The sequence below is a fragment of the Teleopsis dalmanni genome, chromosome X (assembly GCF_002237135.1).
Source record: "Teleopsis dalmanni isolate 2A chromosome X, ASM223713v2, whole genome shotgun sequence".
NCBI lineage: Eukaryota > Metazoa > Arthropoda > Insecta > Diptera > Diopsidae > Teleopsis > Teleopsis dalmanni.
Window position 1 is genome coordinate 23,218,098 of NC_051848.1, and position 25,800 is coordinate 23,243,897.

General features: G+C 28.3%; 1 protein-coding gene across 2 annotated transcripts; it reads right to left on the reverse strand.

Annotated features, from left to right (window-relative positions):
* Positions 1-2,678: 2,678 nt before the first annotated feature.
* LOC119689699 (excitatory amino acid transporter) lies at positions 2,679-25,800 on the reverse strand. Of its 2 annotated transcripts, XM_038104588.1 has the most exons (8): positions 25,777-25,800; positions 21,814-22,258; positions 8,810-8,995; positions 6,702-7,035; positions 5,694-6,272; positions 4,766-5,095; positions 3,383-3,494; positions 2,680-2,966 (listed from the first exon to the last, which is right to left on the reverse strand). In XM_038104588.1, exons 3-8 carry the CDS (start codon positions 8,976-8,978, stop codon positions 2,811-2,813), a joined length of 1,680 nt encoding a protein of 559 aa, XP_037960516.1. In that variant the 5' UTR covers positions 8,979-8,995; positions 21,814-22,258; positions 25,777-25,800; the 3' UTR covers positions 2,680-2,810. The 2 variants fall into 2 exon arrangements, with proteins under 2 accessions (XP_037960515.1, XP_037960516.1); XM_038104587.1 differs by lacking the exons at positions 21,814-22,258; positions 25,777-25,800 and having other exon boundaries at positions 2,679-2,966; positions 8,810-9,482.

The following is a 25,800-nucleotide window of genomic DNA, read 5'->3' on the forward strand; positions in this document are numbered from 1 at the left end:
AAATAAAAAACTAAATAAAAATGTAATTAAAACAATTATCATTTGTAACTAAATACATAAATAAACGAACAAATAATTAATAAATGTATAAATAAATATATAATTAATAAATAAATAAATGAATAAGTAAATAAATAAATAAATAAACTATGAATAATGGAACAAAAAATTTATTTATAAACAAATAAATAAATGAATGAATTAATATATAAATAGGAAATGAACAAAGAAATGAGTAAATAATTAATAAATGAATAAATAAATTTATAAATAAATGTAAATGAATAATTATTTATTAAATATATAAATGGATAAATTAATACATAAATAAATAAATATATGAATAAATAAATAAATAATTTAAATAATAAAAAAATAAATATATAAATAAATAAATAAATATATGAGTAAGTGAATAAATAAATAAATAAATAAATAAATAAATAAATAAATTAGTAGATGAAGAATAAGTAATAAGAATAAGAACGAATAAATAAAACAATAAATTTAAAATGTAGAAATGAATTAAACATAAATAAATAAATATAATTTATAAATTGAAAATTTTTTATAAGAAAATTCTATTTGCCAATCTATATCTCGATTACTACCAAAAACTCAAATATATATGATTTCTTTTTTCTTAAACTAAGAAATCGTTTCCCGCATTAATGCCGAATAAGTCGAATAAACGAAGTTATATTTTAATTAATATATAAAAATAATAATTAATTAGTTTTTAATATTGAATGGAAACTATAAAAAAAAAATTAATGCAATGTGTGACTATGCATTATATTATAGTAATTATACATTTATTAAGTAATTTGTCACAAAAAAATTTACTTTTATGTGTAAGTGTATGTAATATATACATAAATAAATAAACATAAATACATAAAATTACAAATAGCTTTAATTAAAATAAATCAATTTATTGCAATAATAACGTAAAAGAAATTTATTACAGAATGCATTTTTTTTTAATTACATACATATTAAAAAAAATCCATTTATTAAATAATGCTTACGTTCATCAAAATGTATATGTTTATATATATTATATATTCATTAACCTATTTTATAATATATATGCAATCACAAATTTCTGATAAATCATATTTTGGTGGTATTTATTCAAATTCACTTAAACCATATACCTACATAATGATGTATGTATACTTTTCCGATATGGGGATTTAATAAAATTAATTAAAAATTAAATAACTTTATTCGATATGATACAATCGCCAAAAAAACCTGGATGCCAATAATATATAATGTAGTGAGAATATGTAGATTAATGGAAAAGATTTTATAAAAAATTTGTACTCCAGTACGATGTGAAAATGGAGAATACTTAGCTCTCTGAGATCGAGAATAGTATCACAAAGCTGTGAACTTGCTGTTTACTTGAGTGTTATTTCACCGATAATATGCAACGGCTCGAAAATATTTACCTCAACAGATGGTGTTGTGATGATATTAATTAGTTTGGAACTGAAAAGATTTGGGAGTAATCTGAGATGACAATCGAGAATACAGAATTTAAAAGAATATAAAGTTGAAAACTTAACAGGAAGGAAAAATATTGTTAGAGAGCAATGACGGAGCTGGATCGGATATCAGCCAGCATGATATTTTTAAGAATGACATCGAAAATTAACACCAATTTAGGACGTATATAGACAAGACGGCCAATGTAAAGCCAAGAAACTCTGCGATTAGAGAATTGTTTAAGAATAACTGAATCACGTAAATTAGTTCACAAGCCAAAGCTGGCTGCTAACTGCGGTGTTAAATAATGATGATATTGGGCTAAGACTTTTGCGATTTGTGAATTTTGAGTCCCAAAAATGTCTTTGAAATCATTAGCTATTTCTTACTAATATTTTGCAATTAGTATTATTTTATGATAATTTAATATCAGTTGCTAAGTATATTGTGGTTGGATTTTAAAAGTTGTGAAGTGAATTTGAATTTCGTTCATAATGCTCTTTTATCAGGCACGTAACCAGGTGTGCTTCAGGAACTAAAGTCCGACGAAATGAATCGAAGGCCTATATTAACATGTACGTATATTCATTATTAATGCATCGTGTCTGTTTGATAAGACAAATTTGTTTTTAAAATATTAGAATCATCTCAAAGCCTTGCCTGAAGTGCATTTCTGGCTACGGACCTGTCTTTATGTATCATTTAAAAACTATTTCTACTCAATAAAACTTATATGATTCTTCTGCATATATATGTACTATATATACTTTAAAACTATTCTATTTAGTGTTGCGCAAATATATTTTGTATATATTTTTTTTTGTTATACTTTGACACAATTGCGACCCCACATCGTGTAAAGGTGTACATACTATGTATACATATATTTAGATGTTTATGTATAATTTTATATAAATTCTATTAAAAAAGAAAACAGTACATTTTTTTTTGTTTTTTATACTCGTAAATGTTAGAAAAAAATTATTATCATTGTTTATATAGGATAAAAGTACAAGTACAAATACTAATTCAAAATACTATTGGTACGGGTTTACTGTTACAATGAGTATATTATGTTTTATTTGTGTAATTTCAGTGTATATTTCAAATTCTTATATATCAAAACTGTGTCTTTTCAAATTTTATTAAATCAGTACTATTTTTATATGTGTTGTGTTGATTCTTTTTCCAATTTTTATTTAAATAATAAAATGTTTATTTTATTTATATATCGCTTATTACTTATTGCATGCCCCTTGCTATATGGGTATTTAGTATTAATTTTGGATTACTAATGATAAATTTTTTTTGTTTTAAATTCTGTGATTAGAGTTACCATTTTGTAAATGGACATTATTCAAAACATTATTCATATCAATCACCACTGAATCGGATTTATCAAAATTGCTGTCCAGTTCAGTTTGCCCTTCCAATATAACATGTCCATTGGGAGTGGATACGGGTAGTTCCTGGGACGTATTGCAATTTGTTGTAGTCATTGACGAATTTGTTGTTGTTATTTTAAATTGGTTACATAAAGTAAAAAAGAAAATAAAACAAGTAGAATACTATTAAAAAAATTGCTCCATGATATATATAAGTCAAGAAGCTTATAGTATTTAAATACATTTAGCAATAAATACGAGTACGAATACGTTTTTTGGCTCAGCGGTTTGACGTAGAGTGCAGTTGTGGGTCAACTCATCTGTAAGCGGATTTTTAGTGATATTTCGTTTCGTTTGTTAATTATTAATTATTTGTATTTTAGTTTTGTTTTACCATTTATAACAATTATACTATGGCTTTAATTTTTTTTATTTAAATATATATATCAATACCTTTTCTGTAAGCGATTGTAAAATTAAATATGCGTTAACTATATTACCTGATAGAGTACAGCAGCATCAAGAGCCATTAGCTCCTTGCGCGAGAGTTCCTCCACGACGGCTGCAGCGTAGCAATCGCCTAACATGTTGTTGGTGGTACGAATGCGATCACTGAAATTTAAGTATAATTATAATTATCATAAGTATTCATTTAATTTAATCTACTTCACATAACATAATAATGTAATTACTTTTTTAATTAATAACTTTTATTGGTAATTTATTCAAATATAAAAGTCACTTAATAATTATTAATAACGACAGTGTCAGTAGGATGACTCTAACTTGGAGAGAAACTAACTTGGAAACGCTAAGTAAAGAGTTTATAACAGATAATAAAATAGCATCAGAAAATTTCATCAATAGTAAGCTTAATATTTAGGAACCAGACAACATAATAACATTTACTTACTAAACAAGCTGCAAAGATTGACTTGCGTATGTAGAACGCGTATGTATAGGTAAGTTCATGCGAGCTTGTTCAACGGCATTCGTTAAGGTCCTTCCAGAACCAGAAGTGGAAATTTGCATAATATTTAAGTGCGTCGTTTTCAGTATTGAACGAAAATACCAGGGAAAATGTATCACAATACTGACAGACAGCCTAGCGGTTATCAAGGCACTAAACTCGCATCAGGTGAAAAGTTTAGTCTGCTCGGCGAATCAAATCAGGTGTCCATACTTTGGATACCGGGACATGCTGAGGTTTGCGGAAATGAACACACAGACGAATTAGCCAGGAAGGAAGCGCCCAGATCGATGATGAGACTTGAAACTTTCTGTGGTTTAGGACACAGTGCCATCCTTTCTCTTATAAAAATGAGAAAATCAGAACAAATATAATTACTGGCATAATCTTTAGGGATTAATACAATCAAAATCACTTATTGGTGCCTATAACAGTAGAAAGATAACAGGATTGTATGAACTTGGAATCGTCAAAAGAAAACTTGGAATCAACACACGGAATCTTTAGAGGACTATGCAAATTAAAACATCAACTTACGAGACTGCGCATATATATGGATGCAAACTGTGTAGAATGAAGAGTCAGTGAACTAGTGAACATAAGAATATGATTCCTAGGAATGTATACTCTTACGTAACAGACAATAAAACTCTGTGGAATAGATGCTATACTACTTTTTATGGACGCAATAGGGCTTCAAAACTTACTCTAAACCTAGAAGGAGGCACAAACTGCTGTGCAGGTATGATTTATTTAATTAATTAATTAAACGCGTCTTTTTAAACTCTGGAATATCGTTCGAAAAACTTGTAAAAATATTAATGTTTTTGGACAGGGCCTGTGATGTAATATTTAATACTTGAAAGCATTGTTTATTTTCTAAATTGTATTGTAAAAAAAATAATGTACTTACACAAACCAATCTACTGCAAAAAGCAAAGTAACATCCTGTAAGGGTGCATCAATGGCTGACAGTACGACCAACAACAGAACTAATGCTGCACTAGGTACACTTGCTGAACTCATAGAAGCTGCGGTAGATGTCAGTAAAACCGTGACCAGTTCACCAAAACCCAACTCCATGCCGCTCATCTGTGCGATGAAAATCGAAGCAATCGAAATATAAAGGGCCGTGCCATCCATGTTAATGTTACATCCGATGGGAAGTACGAATCGTGTGATGCGTTGATCGACGCGTAACTTCTCGTTCAAGCAACGAAATGTTATCGGCAGGGCTGCAGCACTGGTTGTGGAACCACATAGAGATCGATCAACATTTTGGAATTGATTGGCAGTAATTGATTGTTGTCATCGACGAAGCAGTGTTGCAGCGGTGGTGATGAGTGTGTTGCAATTTTTTGCAGTTATTTTAAGTTAATGATTTATCACAATATTTTTGTATTAAATTTTATTTATCATTTCGATAAATTATATCACAGTTTAAATTGTATATTTAGTCGAATTTATTTATTTATTTTTTTTTATATTAAATATTTATTAAATATTTTGTTTTTTGTTACGTTTTTTTTTGTTTTTTTAATGAAAATTATAAAATTTTCACAACAACAACGATCAAAATCAAAATCGGAAAACCAAAAAGAAGGAAAAAAATATTTGTAGCGTGGATATTTAAGGATTTTGAGTTGCATCGATATATAATGAAAATAACATACACATATATACTTGTATATATATGTATATAGATATATAATATATTCATGAAACACAAGAAAAAATTCGCTCGATGCAACTTCATGTAGCTTAATAAGTTTAAAGTTAAGAGAGATAAAATCTAATAGAGTAGATAAAATATTGCTTATTAAAGATTGTGTTTGGCTTACGTTGATGCTGTCGCAAATGCGGTTAGCATAGCCTGCACAAGTCCGGCGTAAAATTTGTATGGATTACGTCGCACGAACACAAAATAGATCGCTTGCATAATAATTAACTGATAGATGAATACACCCAACGTTATGGTGAGTATGAACCATATTAGTTGCTCCATAACTAAGTGTAAGTTCGAGACACTTAATATTTTGCCGGCTATGACGGAACTGATGCCTATTGGAGTTAGCCACATGACACAAGTTACCATTTTCATGACGACCTCAAAGACAGCGGAGAAGAACTCGATTACAACTTGACCTTTTTGACCGATTGTACCCAAAAATGTACCAAATACCAAACAGAAAAATACAATCCCAAGTGTATTAGTCCCGCTACGATATTGCACAACACGCATGAGAGCCGGTTCAACGTCTTGCTGTTGCTGCAACAATTGCCCCTCGGAGGTCTGTTCTACATCGCTTAGGGTATCGTTAAGTGTCTCATTGAAAGTTGACATAGTGCTAGGCTTCGGCATATAAACAGTATGTGCTTGTTGAAAAGAAGCTTGAAAGAGATTTTCTGGAAAAACATTTCTAAAAAGAGAAATATATAAATATCAATAATTTTTCTCTAATCTTTGTAGTCAAAAAAATTGAATTAAATAAAAAATATGTTTATAAATTTTATATATTTTATATAAATTACATATATAAGAATTATGTACAGTATATATTCATAATCAATATGACTGATTTGTTTTATTTTGGTACATGAGGAGTATAGATTATTTTATGTCAAGCTATGGCAATCAAATATTCATTATTTGTTGCTTATTTATAGACACGAAAATTTCTCAAAATTTAATTCCTATAAATATGCAATAAAATCATCTTTTAAGTTTTCTCCAAAGAAAGGGGGATGAATTTTGGTAGATTTTAGCAAAAATAAAATGTATAACTTAAAATCTTCTAAGACCTTCTAAGATCTTCTAAGACATTAACCCTAACTTAATGCTAACTCACCTTCCTAAATCCAAGAGACTATCCAATAAATTGACAGCACGTTTTTCTGTACCGTGATCATTGGCTTTATGCAAGTCTGGATCACCGGGATGGATTAGTAGAACTAAAGCAATGCCGAGTATTGCATTAAACAGAGAAGTCGAAGCAAAGTATACTAAAGTACGTAAAGCAATTTTGCCGTTCATACGCGCATTCAAGCTTGCAGATCCGGCAACTAAGCTCGATATAACCAATGGCAAAATCATCAACTTTAAAATACGCATGAAAAGTTCTCCAGGATATGAAATGAGCATAATGGAATCCTCATGTAAGTTCATAGGGCGCAGACAAAGTCCTGAAAAAAAGTGAATAAAATTAAATAATTAAGGGTTTGAACAGTGATTAATTACGACAAACAACATTTTATTTTTAATTAATTATTTTTTGACTGTCCATGCAACAATTTCAAGTAATGAAAAATATTCAGAATATCTGGAATATTTGTAGGTTTTATTGGTACGTCTTTGATTGAACAACAAATAGCTTTTTTAATGCCATTGTTCACTTGATATCAGTACAAATATACATTAAGAATAGTGTTTAAATATCTGCTGTTAGACTGTTAGGGTGAGGATGGGTGAGGACAGCAGCGAAAAAATGTGTGGGTAGTTAAAAATTCTTGTCAGATCTCAAGATTTAGTTAGTTCAAATTGGGTAAGAAAGACACCAGTCAACTGTTTTAACTTAAGTGAAATGTAAGTACTACGTGTCAGTATTCGCAGCTCGGTCTGTATTAAGACGGCATGTAATGAGATTCGGTCTATTTTATAATGTTTTTTGTTCTGATTGTGAAATTGCAAAGCAGAAATAAAATGTGTTTTTTCTTATATCCTACTGCCTATTTTTTGTCATTGCAGGACTCAAAAACGTTGGAGTTACTTTTCTTGCCATTTTTAATAATTTCTCAAAATTTTTTTTAATTTAAAAGGTTATGTTTATGGACTCGATTGTATGGTTCACTTTTACTTAAATGGGAAAGTTGTGCTTTTTACACTGTTGTCCGTGTGCTGAAAACCTTATTACAGTCTTTATATTAATATTAGTAGTTCTCCTGGTGGGGCACATGAACAACATTTATCTATAGTTAGATAGTAGGATATTATTGTTCAAACGACTTCAGCCTAACCGAGAAAAAGGGGTTAAAATATTATTGAAGTAAATCATACCGGTTGTTAGAGACGACTAAAATCTAGAAGGCAGCACCCGATGCTATTTGGATTATAAATGGTAGTGGATTAGTTTCCCTTACGGCATCTGACCGGAGGTGAAATCAAACTGGTTCAAATTTGTTGCCACGGGGATGAGGACCTACAGTATCGGCATCTGACCGGAGGTGAAATCAAACCGGTTCAAATTTGGTGCCACGGGGATGAGGACTTACAGTATCGGCATCAACCAATTAAGGTTGGTCTTTTTAAAGGAAGCATCATGTTGGTGTTAGTAACGCACGTAGAATGGCAATAATTGTTACTTTTATTTGATTGGAGTTACATTTTATAATCGGACATTGGGACCGAAAGATTTATAAAAATGCTAGATGGACTTCTCTCTTGCAAAGAGAAAACTATATCCAAACATAGATCTTCAATTGGCACGGGCGTACTGTTTTATAGTTCCAGTGGGGCTTTTATTTTTGCACTGTGCTGCTACGTGCGTTAAAAGCAGTGTACTGTTGTAATTTAATGGGAGGTAATCACGTTAAAAATTATGGTCTGTAACCTAACTTAATTGAATTCAATGGGTTTAATATTTTCAACTGCATTTGCAAGGTAATAGGCCAATATCAGTTATTTAAAAATAAACTTTTATTGCTGTTATGTAGAGCTATTTTCACTTTTGTATTTAAAAATAGTTCGACTTATTTTTAATAATTTATTTTTATACTTTATTAAAATTTTTTTTTGCTAAGTTTTAGTGCCATAAACTGGTGGAATACATTAGAGCGCTACTATATCTATATATATAAATATATATATGTTTAACAAAAATCTACGTTTTTAGCCCCTGAATGTATAGTAAATAGACTAACTTTTTTTTATATAGTTATGTATTTAAGACTATGTACTTACCAATAATAACGCCAAGCAAAACACCAGACAAAGTCACCAACAACATTAAATTATCATTCAACCACTTGCGGTAGCCGGTCAGCTCACGTGGCGCATCACTACGTTCGGTTGTTTTGTGTGGCATTGAAAGGTCTGTGCCATTGCCGGTTGTGCCACTTGGTGGACCCATTTTTGCAAACAAATAATCTGAAAATTTTTCAGGTTTTTCCATTGTTTGCTGACTAAAAATCAGCCAGCAAAAAAGCAAACGAAACCACACACAAACAGTAGGTTATCACGCTCTCAACTAACGGGGAGTGTGTCTAATATAAAATGGACGTGAAAATGTATAGAGATGAGAATATAATGACAATGGTGTTTTGTTTTCGGATTATGTTGGAAACACGCTTATAGTTGTGCTCTCGTAAAAGGTCTTTCACAGTTTTTCGACAGGCAATTATAGGCAACTGCCTTTCCCTGCTTTTGGTCGTGTTAAACCTGTTGGTATTGGGGTTGAATGTAGTCGTAGGTATGGAGCTTTATTTGTTAATTAAGTATATTAACGTGAAAACACTCATCGATTGATTTTCTATTATTATTTTTATCGCTTTTGATATTTGTGATGTATACTCTACTTTGGTATTAATTATAAGTTGAGACCATTGAGAAGGTTAAATGGAACACGTGTGCTTATAGAATTATTTATATGTCAATTAGTTTAATTAGTCAAATTTTTTTAAGATTGGCTTTTGGTAAAATTTGTATTATATATTATGCTTATAATTATTATTATATTACTAAGTTCTTTTTGTAATAAAATTAATATTATTGATTTTTTAAATATTTAACATTAAATTTTAAAATATTAATTAAGTAATCCATTGAAATAAAAGTGATGATTTTTTAAATTTTTAAACTAATTAATTAATATATACGCCAAATTAGTATCTGACTCTGACTTGACTTCGGGTTACCGGTGTGGTGTGGTTTTCTTTTGTTGTGGAACCCAGCTTTGGAAATTAGTAGCCGCGTCCTGGACGTCTACTGATGTATCTTGCTGTAGTATTGGCTCCGTTGTTGTGATTTTTTGGTAAACTTTTGTATGAATTGTCTGCACTATATGTAACTGCTTGGGTTTAAGGTTTGAACAAAGTCTCAAGGCTTACGTTTCAGTACGTCTTTAAAGTGTACTTTTCGGTGGGATCTTTTTTACAAAGATTGTCAAAAAAATTATTATTTTTTATTCGAATTAATATTTATATATTAATTGTCAGTTAAATGCTTTATGTCCGTAGCTTATTGAAATTCGTGGCAGTTATGCTACACTGAAAAAAATTGTTTTGTTCAGCCTTTTATGAATATATATATATTTTACTTTAAAAGTTTTTCTTTGTTTTCTTGCAATTTTTATTCAAAAATTGACTTCTCTTTTTAAATGTAAAATAATTATTTACTGATGTTTCTTTATTATGAAAATCGATTTTTCAATTGCACACATACAATATTTCAAGTTGGAAAACTTTTGTCTGTGGTTGCAATAAATCTGTGTCAAGTTGCAGCAAATGCGCTATGCAATTTTCGTAGATGTACACTCTTTCCACAAAACTCTTGACGCTGAGATATAGAGAAAAGTGGTATTATTAAATTTATTGCCAAAAAAATTAATTATATGATTCTTTTCTAAGAAATTTGCTTGAATTATTTAACTTGATTTTAATAACAATTCTGTATAGAAGCAAATTTGATATTTTCGACTATAGATATTCCTTTCCGCGATGCCAAAGCTTAAAATCCGCACAACTTCAACACTTGAACGCACTTCAACGAATGAGAGTTTTCCATCGTGCAGCGGCTTTCATACTTGAATTTTCTGCCGAATGAAGCTTTCACGGATGCACATTCCTTGCCGGCAAAATGGTGGAGCTTTTCTTACTTTTTGCTCCAAACTCAGTTGAAGGAAAACAGATAATCGACACATGCAATGGTGTTCAAAAGCTATTCCAACTTCATTTTCTGCTTTGTTAAAGTAAGCTTTGTACGCATAAGCTTTTCAATGCCAACTGCAATATACTCAAGCCTGAACTTCTAGAGAGCTTTTCGATTTTTTTTGGTAATAATAATAGTATTAAAATGAAAAAACAACATTTTATAATAATTAAGTTAGTTTATGTAGCTGTGGTTTATGCGTTGGTTGTAGTTAATAAAATATAAATATGTATAACACAAATTAAGTGTAAGTTGACTTTGTGTGTTTAACATCTAAAACTCTTATTCGAAAAATTATATACTTTCAACGGAGCTTTCTAAATGTTTTCAACAGCCATTGATGATGGATATTTTAGGATCTCTGAAATAGTTGTATGGTTGGCCCACGAATTCGCTTGATTGACGGTTAAAGTATTTTTTGGATTTAAACATTTTCTCATTATTACTCATTTTTCTTCAAAAAATCGAACAAAATAAAATAATAGTAATTTTTAAATGTAAACATAAGCAATTTTTAATTGTTAAGTAAAAATAATATTTATATGACTTATCTCTAAAGTAAAACTTAAAATCAGTCAATTTTTAAAATAGTCGTGTTAGCAAACATTTATATTTTTCAGAAATATATATGTCGCATAAAATCCCAGTTAAATCAAATCACAGTCAAATCACATCTGTCCAATTATCTTAAACAGCTATTAATTTCAATGTAATCTTGCTACTCTGGCAATATATATAAAGCGTTATATATTATTCCCAGATTTACCAATCCAAAATGAAAAACTTGATCTTGATTGAAAGTTTACCCCAGATTTACCAATCGAAAACGCTATTAGTTCAATATGTCCACCTGTATACCTTCTATGGAAATATTCGACTCGTTTCCACACAATCGTAGATTCATAGTAATATATATATACATATATAGATGATGTAATGTAAAAATAAATATATTTGAAAATATTTCTTAAATAAATAATAAAAAATAAATAATTTTCTTAAATGTATTTGTAAATAATTTCTTTCGAATATAGGTTGTGATGCTTACAGCACTTAAATAACCTATTAAATTATTTAAGCGTATTAATTTCTAAATTTAAATTTAAATTGAATTAACTTCAACTTAAAAATCTTTTTTTAGAATATTTTCCTTTGTCTTAAATAATTTTTTTTTTTTTGACATTCTTTTGCAATATTTTTTATTTGTAAACCGAAAAACGTATTTCTAATTTTGTACTGAACAACTCAAATGTCAAGTGGCAATCAAAATATTGTGTACCGCCCACACACGTGGGGTCATTATCATCAGTGCATTGTAATGCAAAGTTGAGCGAAAACTGAATAACTGGAAGGTTTAAAGAAAGGCCTTGAAAGTTCCATTCAACATATCAACCACATTCTACATTTTACGTCCCGTTAGGGTGCGAAAGGCACGAATAGAAAGACATCCATCAATTTTGACGCTGTAAGAACGCACTTAGCATTAATTAGAATGTTATCGATTCATTTTCTGTTATGCTAAATTGCAATGGGAGTGTCGTGTAAGATTATTGATAACTGTGCCATATCAATAAAATGTCCGATAAGTGCTTTAATCACATATAAATTACTGTAGTTAAACTGGGAAATTGAACAGCGTTGTAGTTTGATTGCGCCGATAAGAATAATTCATACATTTAATGACTTCAATCAACTTCAGACTAATCCAGCAGTAATATGTCTGACTAATTTAAAAATAATTTTAACATATATTTTTAAAAACATATCTCTAGTGCATGTATGTCGAATATATTTTTCAATAAACTATGACTAGTTGTTTATATGTTATTTATTAATCTATCAACATTTTAAACAGCATCTCTTTATTAAGAGAATAAGGCAGAGACATGTTTCAAATCTTGAAAATCATGTGAATCCGCTGGTTAGACCTCATGCTAATAAGACAAATTCTTCTAGACTAAAACGGAATGATAGACCTGCCATACTGCATTCCTAAAGGTTATCCTGTTTAATTCAACTTATGTGCCGTAATAACTGGTAAATTAGTATCGACTACTTATTCTGAGTCCCCTTAAAATAATATACAATTCATTTTATAATTCATTGTAGTATGTATATATAAAATAATTTGTATTATAATGTTATTAGTTTTTAAGATTCGAAAACTTATTGTTAGGCTTTAAATAAAAGCGATTCAATAAAGACATATTTTCAACAAAAAAATTTTTTTTTATTAAGTAATCTTTAAGAAATTATTATGCAAATGCATTTGATCAGCGTTCATAAATTATTTATATATATTTATTCAAAATTTAATGTTTAATGAGAAATATTTACCAAATTCCACATCGTGAAACCCCTAAAATCACATCAAACACTTATATTTCAATAGCAATTAATAAAAATTAATAAAAATAATAATAGGATCAGGAGCAAACCACCAAATTGTGGCAACCACCAAATTGTGGAGCATTGACATTTAAGAAATATGAACAGATGGACTCATACCAAATATAATCACTTGGCTCAAACGGATTTTGGAAGACACAAATTACTATCTCGCTCAGATGCTGGCCGGACATGGATACTTTTGCAAGTACCTGTACAAATATACCCGACTTCATTTATGGCGACGGAGGCTGTGCGAATGTAGAGCACTCCTTCTTTTACTGTAATGGGTAGCTTACATTTAGCGAAGAGATAATACCGGAAATTGGATCAATAAACTCCGAGAATATAGTGAAAAATATAAGAGTAAACCAAGAGTACTGGCGAACGATAGCGTGATATGTGATTCAAGATTTTAAAGCTGAGAAACTACATCTAGAAAGGAGAAGCAGATCAGTCCACATTTTAAAAAAGAGACTCTTCTTTCAGTAGAGATATAGTTATGATTTTAGGTAACAGCGTGTTTTCCATGTTAAAAACTTTTAAGATGTACTTAAAATGGATTTCTAAAGTGTACAACTACAGTGGGGTGTGTTAAGCGTTAATCGACATATTGTTCTTATAAGAAACGTAAACGTTTTTCGACTTTCTCATATTAGAGAACTCTCTATATCTGTGCTGAATAGCACATTATTGATCTAACATTAGCTGCGTAGAGTTTACATTTAGTTTTGAATGGTATATCTTTGTATTGAAAAATATTTTTTCAGTAGCAGTTAGTAACTATTTTAGGTTTTCTTAATTTTTTAGTTGGATATCTATTAAATGCAATACACTCATATTCCAAGATTTATAATTTTATATTGTAATTATATTAACAATTAAGATAATAGTTATCCCACTTATTTGTTTATTCTACATGAGATGCTCCCTTAGGTGTTTCTGGTGTGCTGATATCCTTATTGGATATATGCAAGATTCTTTCGGGACATACATACGAGATATAATCAGAATTAATTGAAGAAAACTCAATGGGTTTCGCTTTTGCAAGAAATTTTTTGTGACTCAAAATGGTTGGATTGGACTGTGACATAATTAACCTTTTCAGTAATGAGCTAACATATTCGGTGTTTTTACATGCACTCGTAACAATTCTTCTGCCTCATCAATTCATGAAGAAATTTCAGAGTTTCCGTGCCAAATCTGTTTTAAATTGTATGACTAAAAATAGATAAGTGAAATAAAAATAAAAATGAATTAGAATTAGAATTAGAATTGCATGTTCTGAATTGCTGTGCATATCTGTCCAAAAATAACAACCAAAAATCTGAATGTGAAAAAATATTAAATCGGTTTTTAGGACTCACGCCAAATTCGTATGTAATGAGATTCAGTCAACAGAAATTGAAAAGAAACTGTAGAAATGAATACAAAAAAAACATCTCTAAGATGCAATGAAGAAAAATGTTTGAAATTCAAATTTGTGAAATTGCTATTTGGCACTCTCATGTACACTTGACTTTGACTTTTATCATACATAAGTTGCAATTTATCTCAAAGTGCATATTGCACTATTGTTTATTTATAGAGTGTATTCAGTATTCAGTACTCAATAGATACTTTTAATTTATTATCTATATGCACTTATAGTTTTGCGTACATTAGTGGAAAAAAGCTTTACCTTATATCTTTTGAACAAAATCTCGTAAACAGATTCAACCATAACCGCGGCTATATTCAGTATAAAGTGTTTAAATTCTTAAAACATGAGTAAAATAAGTAAAATAAGTAAATAAATAATAATAGTTTCATGTATTAAAATAATTTAGACAATTAAATGAAAATATTTTTCTAGAAATTTTAAAAATATTTCTAAATAATTAAGAGTGCATTAAATGTATTAAATTTTTTTTAAATAATAATTTCATTTTATTTTAAATAGTTTTATAATTTAATTATTGTTAATTTTAGTTGACAATGTTAATATTAATTATCGCGAAATTTATTTCTATTCATTCTCTTTAAAATGCTTTGAAATTTATTTTGATTCATTGTGTTCATTTGGCCTTTTTAGATACTCGTATTTGGCGTATATTTTATTTTCAGAGCTAAATTTATTAAGACGATACATCTATTAGACGAGAAAATAAAATTCAATTTTAAATTTATTCACAGTTCTATTCCTTCCGATTAGTTTCAAATATTTTACAAAATTATTAATTTAATTATAAGAATTTTTAGTTTTTAGTAGTTTATGACGTCAGCAACTAACTAAATTTGATTAATGTTTTATTCTAATATGCTTTTAATATAAATGGAAATAAATTTAAATTGGTTTTAAATGATCTTCATCTGCAGAAGATCATTTCATTTCATCAATTCTGCAGAAGTTTATGATCTTCATTTTAATACATAAATATTTAATTTAAAAATAATGTACTCTAAATGACAAGCTCTTATTTAATGTCTTTAGATAAATACATTAAAAAAGTGAATAATACTGCGAATCAGTGAAGGTGAAGGTGTGTCAATATCCAATCTTCTATAAAGCGTGTACTCTTTATCAAAATTATTGAGAATTATCACAATTAACCCAAAAATCAAACCGAACTTTTCTTGCCACATCCAAAGTAGGTCCCATCAAGTCTAATAAAAACACATGAGCGCTTGAACTAATCATCCATACATTTTTCATTGGCTGATTTGGGTGTGGCATTCAAGTTCTTCAGCGATTTGTTTTTATATCTTTATATCGCAATCAACTCAAAATGTTTTCCTCGAATAGGTAATTGTACCTCCGGGCCAAGTCAGTTGATCATGCTGTATGAGTATAAGCAATTAAACCCGATACTGTTGTACAAACGAAAAAGATATTTTGGTAGGTATCATATACCGGACGAAGAAATAAGAATCGGTGATGAAAGAGACTATTTAAAGTCGCTTAACTTAATAGCAATAATAATAGTCTATTACATTCGTTCAAATTTTTTTGCAATCTGTAGATTTATAGGTTATAGTATGAGATACCACTGCAAATGATCTAACTAAATTGTTTAGATTTTTATCAAAAACTCTAGCAAAATGTTAGCTTTGTGTCACCGCAAAACACTCAAAAGTATAATTGAAAAACCCACTGATGTAAATACATTGAAGAATATACAACAATTTAATATTCCATGGTAACGTAGTATTGGACATGAAATCTATAGTTTTCACAAGGAATATATTTTGGGTTCAGATATAAGCCTAGCTTTCAACTAATTTAAAATATTTTAAATTTTTATATGAAAGTATATTATTATTATGTTGAAGCTATTTGAGCCAGTGCACTTGAGCACTTTTACTCTTACTTAACAATCAAAAACCAACCAAAGAATCATCACGGGATTATTGACCGTTCACTGTAGATTGAATCATCACCTAAAGAAATTAGGAATTCAGACCATCTCAGACTACAGATACTGTAGAGTACAGAGGGAAAAATGCACAAGTGGAAGAAACACTTAGGAAGATATTTCATGGATCATAAGGATTCAAGACTAGGAATGATAGACTTTATACTGTCTTTCATTAAAGAAATCTGACTTGGGGAAACACTCTCTTCCGACTAAGGGGCACAAGAGGTCTTTTAGGTCGCAGTGCACTACTCCTTTTCCAATAATAATAATAGCCTTTCGAGTAAATTTTTTGATTGTCTTTGTGGCAATTTCTAATATACCTAACAAGTGAGACCGATTTATGTGGCTTATTTCCGGATTAAACCGTTTTCGTGTTTTGCGTTAGATTGTTGAGTAAATTTTTTAGTTATTAGATTCTGTAATGCCATTTAATGATCACTTATTCTTTTCATTTTTCTAAATAAATGTATGGTCCTACATAGTTTTGCCAGTTTATCGCCGTATTGTTTTCATGAGTATTAACGTGCTCTGTCATGTAGATGACATGGATGAAAATTTCTTGCTGAACATTAAGACCATAAAGGCATAACATTTTCTATTCTATTAAGAAATTTTAAAGCATTCAAGACATTCACACATCACTTAATCTGCTATAAATTATTGTTCGTCCTTCTGAAATAAATTAATTAATTCTGAAATTTCGCAAAACATCAAACAAAAATATTATTTAGTATATATTTTATCGTTAAATGCATGTGTTTTTCTGCAAATTTATAATTTGACATATTAACTAATATAAAAATCTATTTCGAGTTCTTTAAGTTGTTTGTATTACTTTTAGTATAAAATTTTTATTTGTCAAATCATTTAAATAGTTCTGTTTAAGTATTCACGTGTCATTATTTTTTTTTTGAATAAAACTAAATTAAAAATTATTAAGTGTCTCAATGTGAATCGTTTGACGTCATTTATAAAAATGAAAGCAGAAATGAAAATGAGAATGAGAACATCATTAACCTGCAGTAACCCCAAAGACACTTATAAACTTCCTTGACAATGGCCTTTCACAAAAACCATGAGAAATAAACAAACTTTATCGACAGAAGGAACAGGACTGGAAATTCCTTGACAAATGCCCTTAACCTCAACCTCAACCATGAGAAATAAACAATTTTTTTGACAGAAGGACGACTTCGCTATTAAAATCAATTATTTACTTCTTGTAGTACTTCTTCTATTATTGTTGGGCTGGGCGTATATGGATGTACACCGGTAGTTAAATTAGTTAAATTGACATTATAAAAGTATCTATAAAAGTATCCGCTATGGCATGCAATCATTTAAATGTCAGTGAATTATTATGTTTATTTTTGTTCAAGGGGTTAACCTGTAAATACGTTTGTTTTATAAATATCTTTAAAGTCTTTAATGTTTAAGGTCTATAGATTAGATTGAAATCCAACTGCATAAAGAGTATTACACTTTTTTTTTATTCAAGTGTGCTTTCAAAATATTTTTACATTCTTAAGATATGAAGAAAACACTTAGAAAAATGTATATTCAATTATTTTATTCAATATTATAGTTGTGATAAGGCCACTATATCGATTATAAGTTATTGTAAGAAAATCGGAAAGATAGCAAGCTCTAAGTCATATTTACATCCTTAAGATAAAAAGAAAAGAGAAAAATTTGTGTTCCATATTTTTATACAATATAATAAGATTCGGTTAAGATACCAAGTTTTAAATAGTAATCGTATTTGTGTATTGAGTCTAAAAAATTACTTAATAAATATTATTTATTATTCGTTAATATAATAAAAATTAATATTATTTTTCAAGAACTCTCTGGCTTCTGTTCCCTTTGGGTGACATATTTCGTCTATCTTCCTGCTATATCGGTTGATGGGCTCAATTCCAGAATTTAGAAAATCTAGTGCAGACACAATCATGAAGAATTTGACTAAATAAATTTATCAACTTTAATTTTAGGAGGATCTATTCAAATATATAATTAAGCAGCCCGTTGTAGGATCTAACACTATGTAACGAAATGTATCCTTTAGAAAACTTTTGAATTAATAGCTTTTCTACATTATTGAAAAAGAAAGATTGTTATACGAGTGTCAGATATTCTCAAAAAAAAAAACAATAAATCAGACAAATTTATTAATCTTATATTAACTATTCTTTTTGTATTTCTATAATTTCCAGTTACACTTATTAGACGCCATAGGTTAAGTTTGATCAGATTAGATAAGGTTTATAGGCCGCGTGTTCATCGACCAACTAAGAACAATAGTTAAAGGCGGCTATATTTAAAATTCACAATGAATTTAGAATAAAAATTTAATATCATTTTGAATTTAAAATGATTTTAAATAAATAAATATAGCGATTAACCTTAAATTTACTACTTCAACATTTTTTTTGTTTAACAAATGTATGAGGTACGAATTATACTAAGCAATTCGATGCTGATTCGGAATTAACAGATATATTTTAAACTTAAATAACTTTATTTTTACCGAAAGCTACGCCTTTAAAAACGACAAAGAAGCATTCTTTTTAGTATAGAAGGATTCGAATAGCAAACAAAAGGCCACAACAAAAATTTAGTTAATTAATTGAAGTTTGACTGACCATACAACGCTGTTTTGAGTATTGCCGAGTACTCATCATCACTGGTCTTAGGAAATATTCGGATTTCTTTTTAATTAGTTTATAGTCCATATAAACTAATTATAGTCCATAATTTTTTTGAACTGCAAGTTTCAGGCTTAGAAGTTGTGCCTGTTAAATTAGAAGTGATGACTAAACGTGTTTTTCCACTAGTAGCTAAGTCTGCACACAATTTCCATGCTCAAGTTCTAGGTTTCTTGTCACTCTTAACTTCTTAAGTGACACTTAAAAAAGCACTTGCCGTGCTTAAAATTAGAACGAACTTATAAAAATCAGATATATTTTTTCAAACTGTAGTTTGGTTTGTAAAACATTTGAGTGAACCCCTTTAAATTGAATATAAAAATAAATAAGTCCATATTTTCCAATTGCTAGCGCACCAGCCATGAATACGCAAGGACAGCACATGCTTCTAATCTGATGACAAATCGAAAGCAATATTTTTTTTTAAATATGGAAGAAGTAAGGATTTTTTAAAATATTTAACTGAAACATTTTATAAAGCATTTACTTTTTTAAATCCAATACAGAAAAAAAGTATCCAAATATTGCTCCGATAATGAAGTTTATTGCAATATTTTGATTTATCATCGTCTATCCCTCATCAAGAGATGTCTGTTGTTTTGCATTATCTCGGTAAATTTGATATTGACTAGATCGGTATCATCCAATCCAAGCCATAAAAAATTGTTAAACTTTTCTCTGTTTCCATTTTCTATTGACGGTAACTTTTGTGAAATTTTTAATTTCCAAAAAACATAGCCCAATTATTATGTCTAGAAAATAAGCCAATTGTCAATACACCAAAATTACTTTTTGTAGATGTAAATCTTAGCAACAACGTTGAATTGAGCCTTGATTGTTCTTCATTTTTATCCATGCTTTGATTCACTGTTGGGTTCTTAACCTCACATTTGTGTAGCGTTTAGCAAAGCTTCAAGCACTACTATTCACCAATTAGAAATTGTACAAAGCCAGGCTCTGAAAAGACTTTTCAAAGTTCCTTGGTACATTAAGACGAATGACATCCTCAGGGACTTTAAGAATGATCCCGCCAAAAAATACATAAAGATAGAGCCCTGAAATTATTTACGAAAACTGACAGACTTACTAACACCGCATTATCAAATCTCAGAATGGTTACAGGCTCCTCGGGGAGGTATGCAGATCTGAGGTCAATTATTACTTAGTCTGATGATGTGATAAATAATAATCCAGTCAAGGCGCAAAGAGGGGTTTTGAAGAAACCTCGCAGTTAATATAGAGTAAAAGTGCTCAGGTGCACTGACTCAACTTCCCTCAACATAATAATAAATTGTCTAAAAATTATACGTCAATAGTTAATGAATGTTGATTGGTTTTACAGTCCAACTGGGAGCAGTAGGTTTAAGTTTATCTAATGCCAACTTAGAAAATTGGCAGCCATGTTTACTTTAGTACCCACCTACTCCCTCACCTCGTACTAAAATTGATTTAGAAAATTTTTTAATTATAATAAAGTTTAATTTTAAGGTGGTAAGGTATGAAGAAGTTTTTTTATACTTGATGTATATCTACTGATACACTGATGCATTGAAGGAGTAATATAACTACTCAATAATTTTAATACTTTCAGTGAATGCGAGTAAAGTGCTTAGAAATTAAGATCTTTTCCATATCTGCTGTCGTGGCGCGGAGTTCGGTTATTATTTTAGTAAGTTTCATAACCCAAATAATAGTTTAATATTAGGAAATTATTTGATAAAACATTAAACGCTAAGCCAACAGGCATATAAAAGAGTAATGTACTTCAATTCAGAGAAGAACTCCAGTCCAGTCGCAAACTATTGGGTTTATATCTGCATCGCCAATTCATTTTCTAAGCAATAGAGATATATCTGCATAAAAATGTATGAGACATAATTTTTACTATAGCTATATAAAAGCCAAACTAGAATTAATAGTCAGTAGTATAACATATTACTAAGATATCTAAGTACTAATTGGAAATATGAAAATTTTACATTATCACTAGATTGAGTTGAGCAGACCTTATAGTAGTCTGTCGATATATTATTTTTGTTTATGATTGAAGTAAGTGATTGTATGGTAGCTAAGATTATTGTTTAATAAATAAGATATATGTATAGCTTATGACAAATGGCTGTATTAAGTTTCTTTTAAAAGTGAACTTTATCAATTTTAAAAATGCTCAAAGAATTCTTGAATAACTGCCGAGTAAGTACAGATACTTTTTCCAGTGATTACTGAATGGCATCGATTTTTTCTATGTCCTAACTAATATTTTGTATCGATATTTTTTTGCAACGACATAACATACGCTATGACTAAATGTATATTTAATATAAAATTGTTTGAATAACTGTTGCCTATGTATATATTTACAAGACGTGGACTTATATAAAGAGTCTAATATAACAGTTAAGCAATCAACATAAACAGGAAGTGTGATGTCTTGTTTTCTTTATAAGATATTTACATATCCGCTTTAACATTGAAATTGATTTGTTGTGTATGGTTTCCCTTTGCTTTTTTTTTGTTGTTTTTTCTAGTTTAGATTTCTACTCACCTTTAACAATTAACCACAATTTACCCAGATTTGCGAATTTTTACGCCAAAGCAACAACTAAATTGGCAAGAATTTTTTTACAATTTTTTATATAATTTTTTTTTATTTATTTATTTTTCTTATTTTTTAAGACTCTTGAATTTGTAACACTTTTTCTATTTAATTTATTTTTTTATTTATTTTTTTCATCTACTTTGGCTTGTGACTAATGACGCGATGCGAGAACGGAAAATAAATCAACAAATTGAAGCGCGGAAATAATAGAAAATTCATTAAAATTTTTAATAAAAATACAACCAGAATTTTTCATTGGATTTCCAATATTGGCAACACTAAATGATCGCTAATGCAGTTAAGTTGACGAGTTTCCTCAACAGCTTATGCTGCAGTTGCATTAATAATTTTAAAATTCTTTGCACTGCTGTCGCCGTTTTAGAAGTTTTTACTGTAAATTTGTAAACAATTATTATTTATATAAATATAAAAATTTGTTTTATATTTTAAAATTATAATTTAAATAAATAATATTTCTTTAGTTGGAAGGATTCAAATAGAAATGAAGAGATATCATTTCATTATATTAATAAATTGTTTATATATGTTGAGGCTAGTTGAGTTGAGTCAGTGCACCTGAGCACTTTTACTCTCTATTAACTGCGAGGTTTCTACAAAACCCCTCTTTGCAAATTGTTTATAAATAAATAAATTTATTAAAATAAATGAACTAAAGTTTTTGTGATTGTCTTTGCATTTCTATTCGAACCCTTCTAACTTTTAAATAATTTCTTTTCTTTTATAATATTTATTTAATTTTGTTATTAAAGTTTGTAATATAAATTTTAAAAATTTTTTGTATAAATATAAATTTAATGAAATGCTTTAATAATAATTTTTTTTTTATGTTACTCATATTATTGTGTACAGAGATTAATTAGCTTAATGCTTGTTAAAATTTTTATAAGTAAGAGAAGGAGACACCATTGTTATTCCTATCATTCATATATTCCTATCAATAATGCCTAAGAAGATTTCTTGGTCATGAGATAAAAGATTGAATGGAAAGTAGTCCATTTTTAATATTTATCAACAAATCCCCTAATCTCAAAAATAGTTCAATATCATCTATTATTATTTAAAGTCAATTATATCTCCCTTCATATGATAGCACATATCACATTGTATATGAGTAAATTAAGAATACAAAGTTTATGTTTTTTTGTGAAAATTTTCAAGCTTTCTTTTATGAGAATTTTTTTTTGTACATATTTCAAATGTGAATAACTTAGCACTTTACTATAATTTTTCGCTAAGAAAATTTTCTTTTATCACTTAAGATTTTCCTGCAATCGTCTTTTGAAGCGACCTATTTACTGTTATTATTCACTGAAATAAGCAGCACACCAGTGCGTATGAGTGATATTTATAAATTGCTGTTTAGATAAGAAGAAATTATTTTACTATTGAAACATGCCGTATAAATACGTTCTCGAGCAACTAGTGAAGAAAATGTCCTTATGTCCCTTATGACCTATAACATACTGATCAAGTAATTGATTTGCATTACTATCGTTTAAGTTTGTGGCATTGTAATTTCAAGAAATTAAAAAAGGAAGTCAACTGAAATGATTTCGTAAAAATATATGTTTATTCATCATAATTATGTGTGTAGGGTGTACATCCGAGAAAAAATGGTAAGATCTCGGATAAAGAGTTTTATTACATTCACATAATAATGTTGATATTGCATTACCATGTTATCACTTCCACTGAATTCTATAGTATTTTATTCTTGTGATACAATTGATCCCAAAGTAAAAAGTATTTAGCCTTTTTTTTTGAAAAAGAAAATGCGGCAACAAATGATTTTAACGTAAAAAAGTGGTAGAAAAAAGGGCAATATAAGTACTCATGAACTCTTTCGAAACTATATATTAAACATAGGTATGTCATTGGTTCATTCATAAGTAAAAATATTTCTCTGTTTTTATGCTAGTCAAATGTGCATAGAAAATTCATTTCAATTTTAATGGGTTAGTAGACAAAGAGATGCCTGTTGTCCATTATTCAAATACTAGACACTCTTTTGGACCAAAGTTGATTAAGTTAGAAGAAAGTTGGAAGGAAACTGAACACTTCATCTACCATCACTACATCTGAACTGACTGAGTTCTGGACAGATAAACCTTTTTGCGGCAATTTGTCTCAAGTACAACACTTTAATATTTATATAAAGGTTATGAAGTTATATTAAATAAATATAAATGAAGGAATCTATTATTTCCGACAAGTGTATTAAATATACTACGATATGTTAAAAAGTTTTATTAATCTATCGAAACCGTAATGTAATAAAAACTTATGCTCTATGATGGGCATAGTATTTTTGGGAGACAAAGAAACTGTTCGATTTCTATTTTTTAATTTATTTTTTAACTTTCTGGAATATTATTAAAGATTAATTTTAATAATATTGAATTTTATTGAAGAATTTTTTTCTCACGCGGTATATTGTTCTAGTTATTGATTCCAAAACGTGCATAAATTAAAATATTCTGTGACAAATATTCTATCTAAGTAATGAAATTATAAGACATAGACTCGAACGAAGACACAATAAGCAAAATGGATAAAGTTGGTTGTTGACCATACTCTAATAAATAGAGCGTCATTACTGCTGGCAACTTAAAAGAGCACTTTATACAACTTCTTTTCTATATCTTAATTTTCCATATTTTTAATAATTATCTCAATTATATCAAATCTTAACCATTCTCAACGTAGTAATAAATTATTTAGATTATTTATGAGTGGGGCATTATATATTTAAAGCTATTGAATCCTTATATCCTTAAGGAGTTTGATCCTTATATTATCAATTAATTAATTATATTAATTATAAGATATCTCATAACCTCATCCTTATAGAACTCAAACAATTGGTAAGGTCTTAATAGAAGCTAGCCTCATCATTATCAAACTCATGCAAATTGTGAAACAACATTATTAGCTCATAACTTTATCCTTATCACACTCATGCCAATAATAAGCTATAACCATGGGTTTTATGAGCTATAGAATTATATTAACATTATACATTATGTCAATTTATGTTTTTAAAAATCTAATTTAAAATCATAATAAAAACGTTTATTTTTATTTAATTTTTAAAAATCCATCATTTTTACTTGATGATATTAAATATTTTAATATATTTAATATGACTTTAATTTTATTTGTAAAATTATAATGGTTTATTTTGTCATCTTAGTTTTTGTATGTTTATTTTATTTATAAAATTTATATAATTTATTTATTAATTAATTTATATTAATTTAATTTAAAATATATTTATTTATTTATTTTTAAATTTATTTCATTTATAAATTTTAATATAATTAATTTAATTTTACATATTAATTTAATTCATTAATTTAATAAAAAATGTTTGAGTTTATTGAAAATTTGCGTTAGAAAAGTATTATATATAATATTATTAAATAATATGTTAAACTGAGTCTTAATTATTAATGATATATTTTAATTTAGTTTTGAATATTTTGAAACTTTAATTGAATTTATTAAGTTTTTTGAAAAGTAGAATTAAATTTTATTAATTAATATTTGTTTTTGTTGATATTTTATATCGCTTTTCATATCATATCATTTCATTTCATTTATGTCATATATATTTATGTGTTTAAAGTTAGTTTTGAAACTTTCATTAAATTTATTAATTTTTTTAAAAAATACAATTAAATTTTATTATTTAATATTTTTTTTGTTGACATTTTGAAAATTTTTTATTACTTTTGTATTAATTTTTTACACTGATTTTAAACTTATTTAATTTGGTTTGTTATATTTCTATAAATTATAATTATATTATTACTTTAAATTTTTTTTTCATATTTATTCGTAGTATAAGTATTGTAGCTAAAAAAGTAAATAATAATATTTGCCAACCTTTTTATATTTTACAAAATAAAG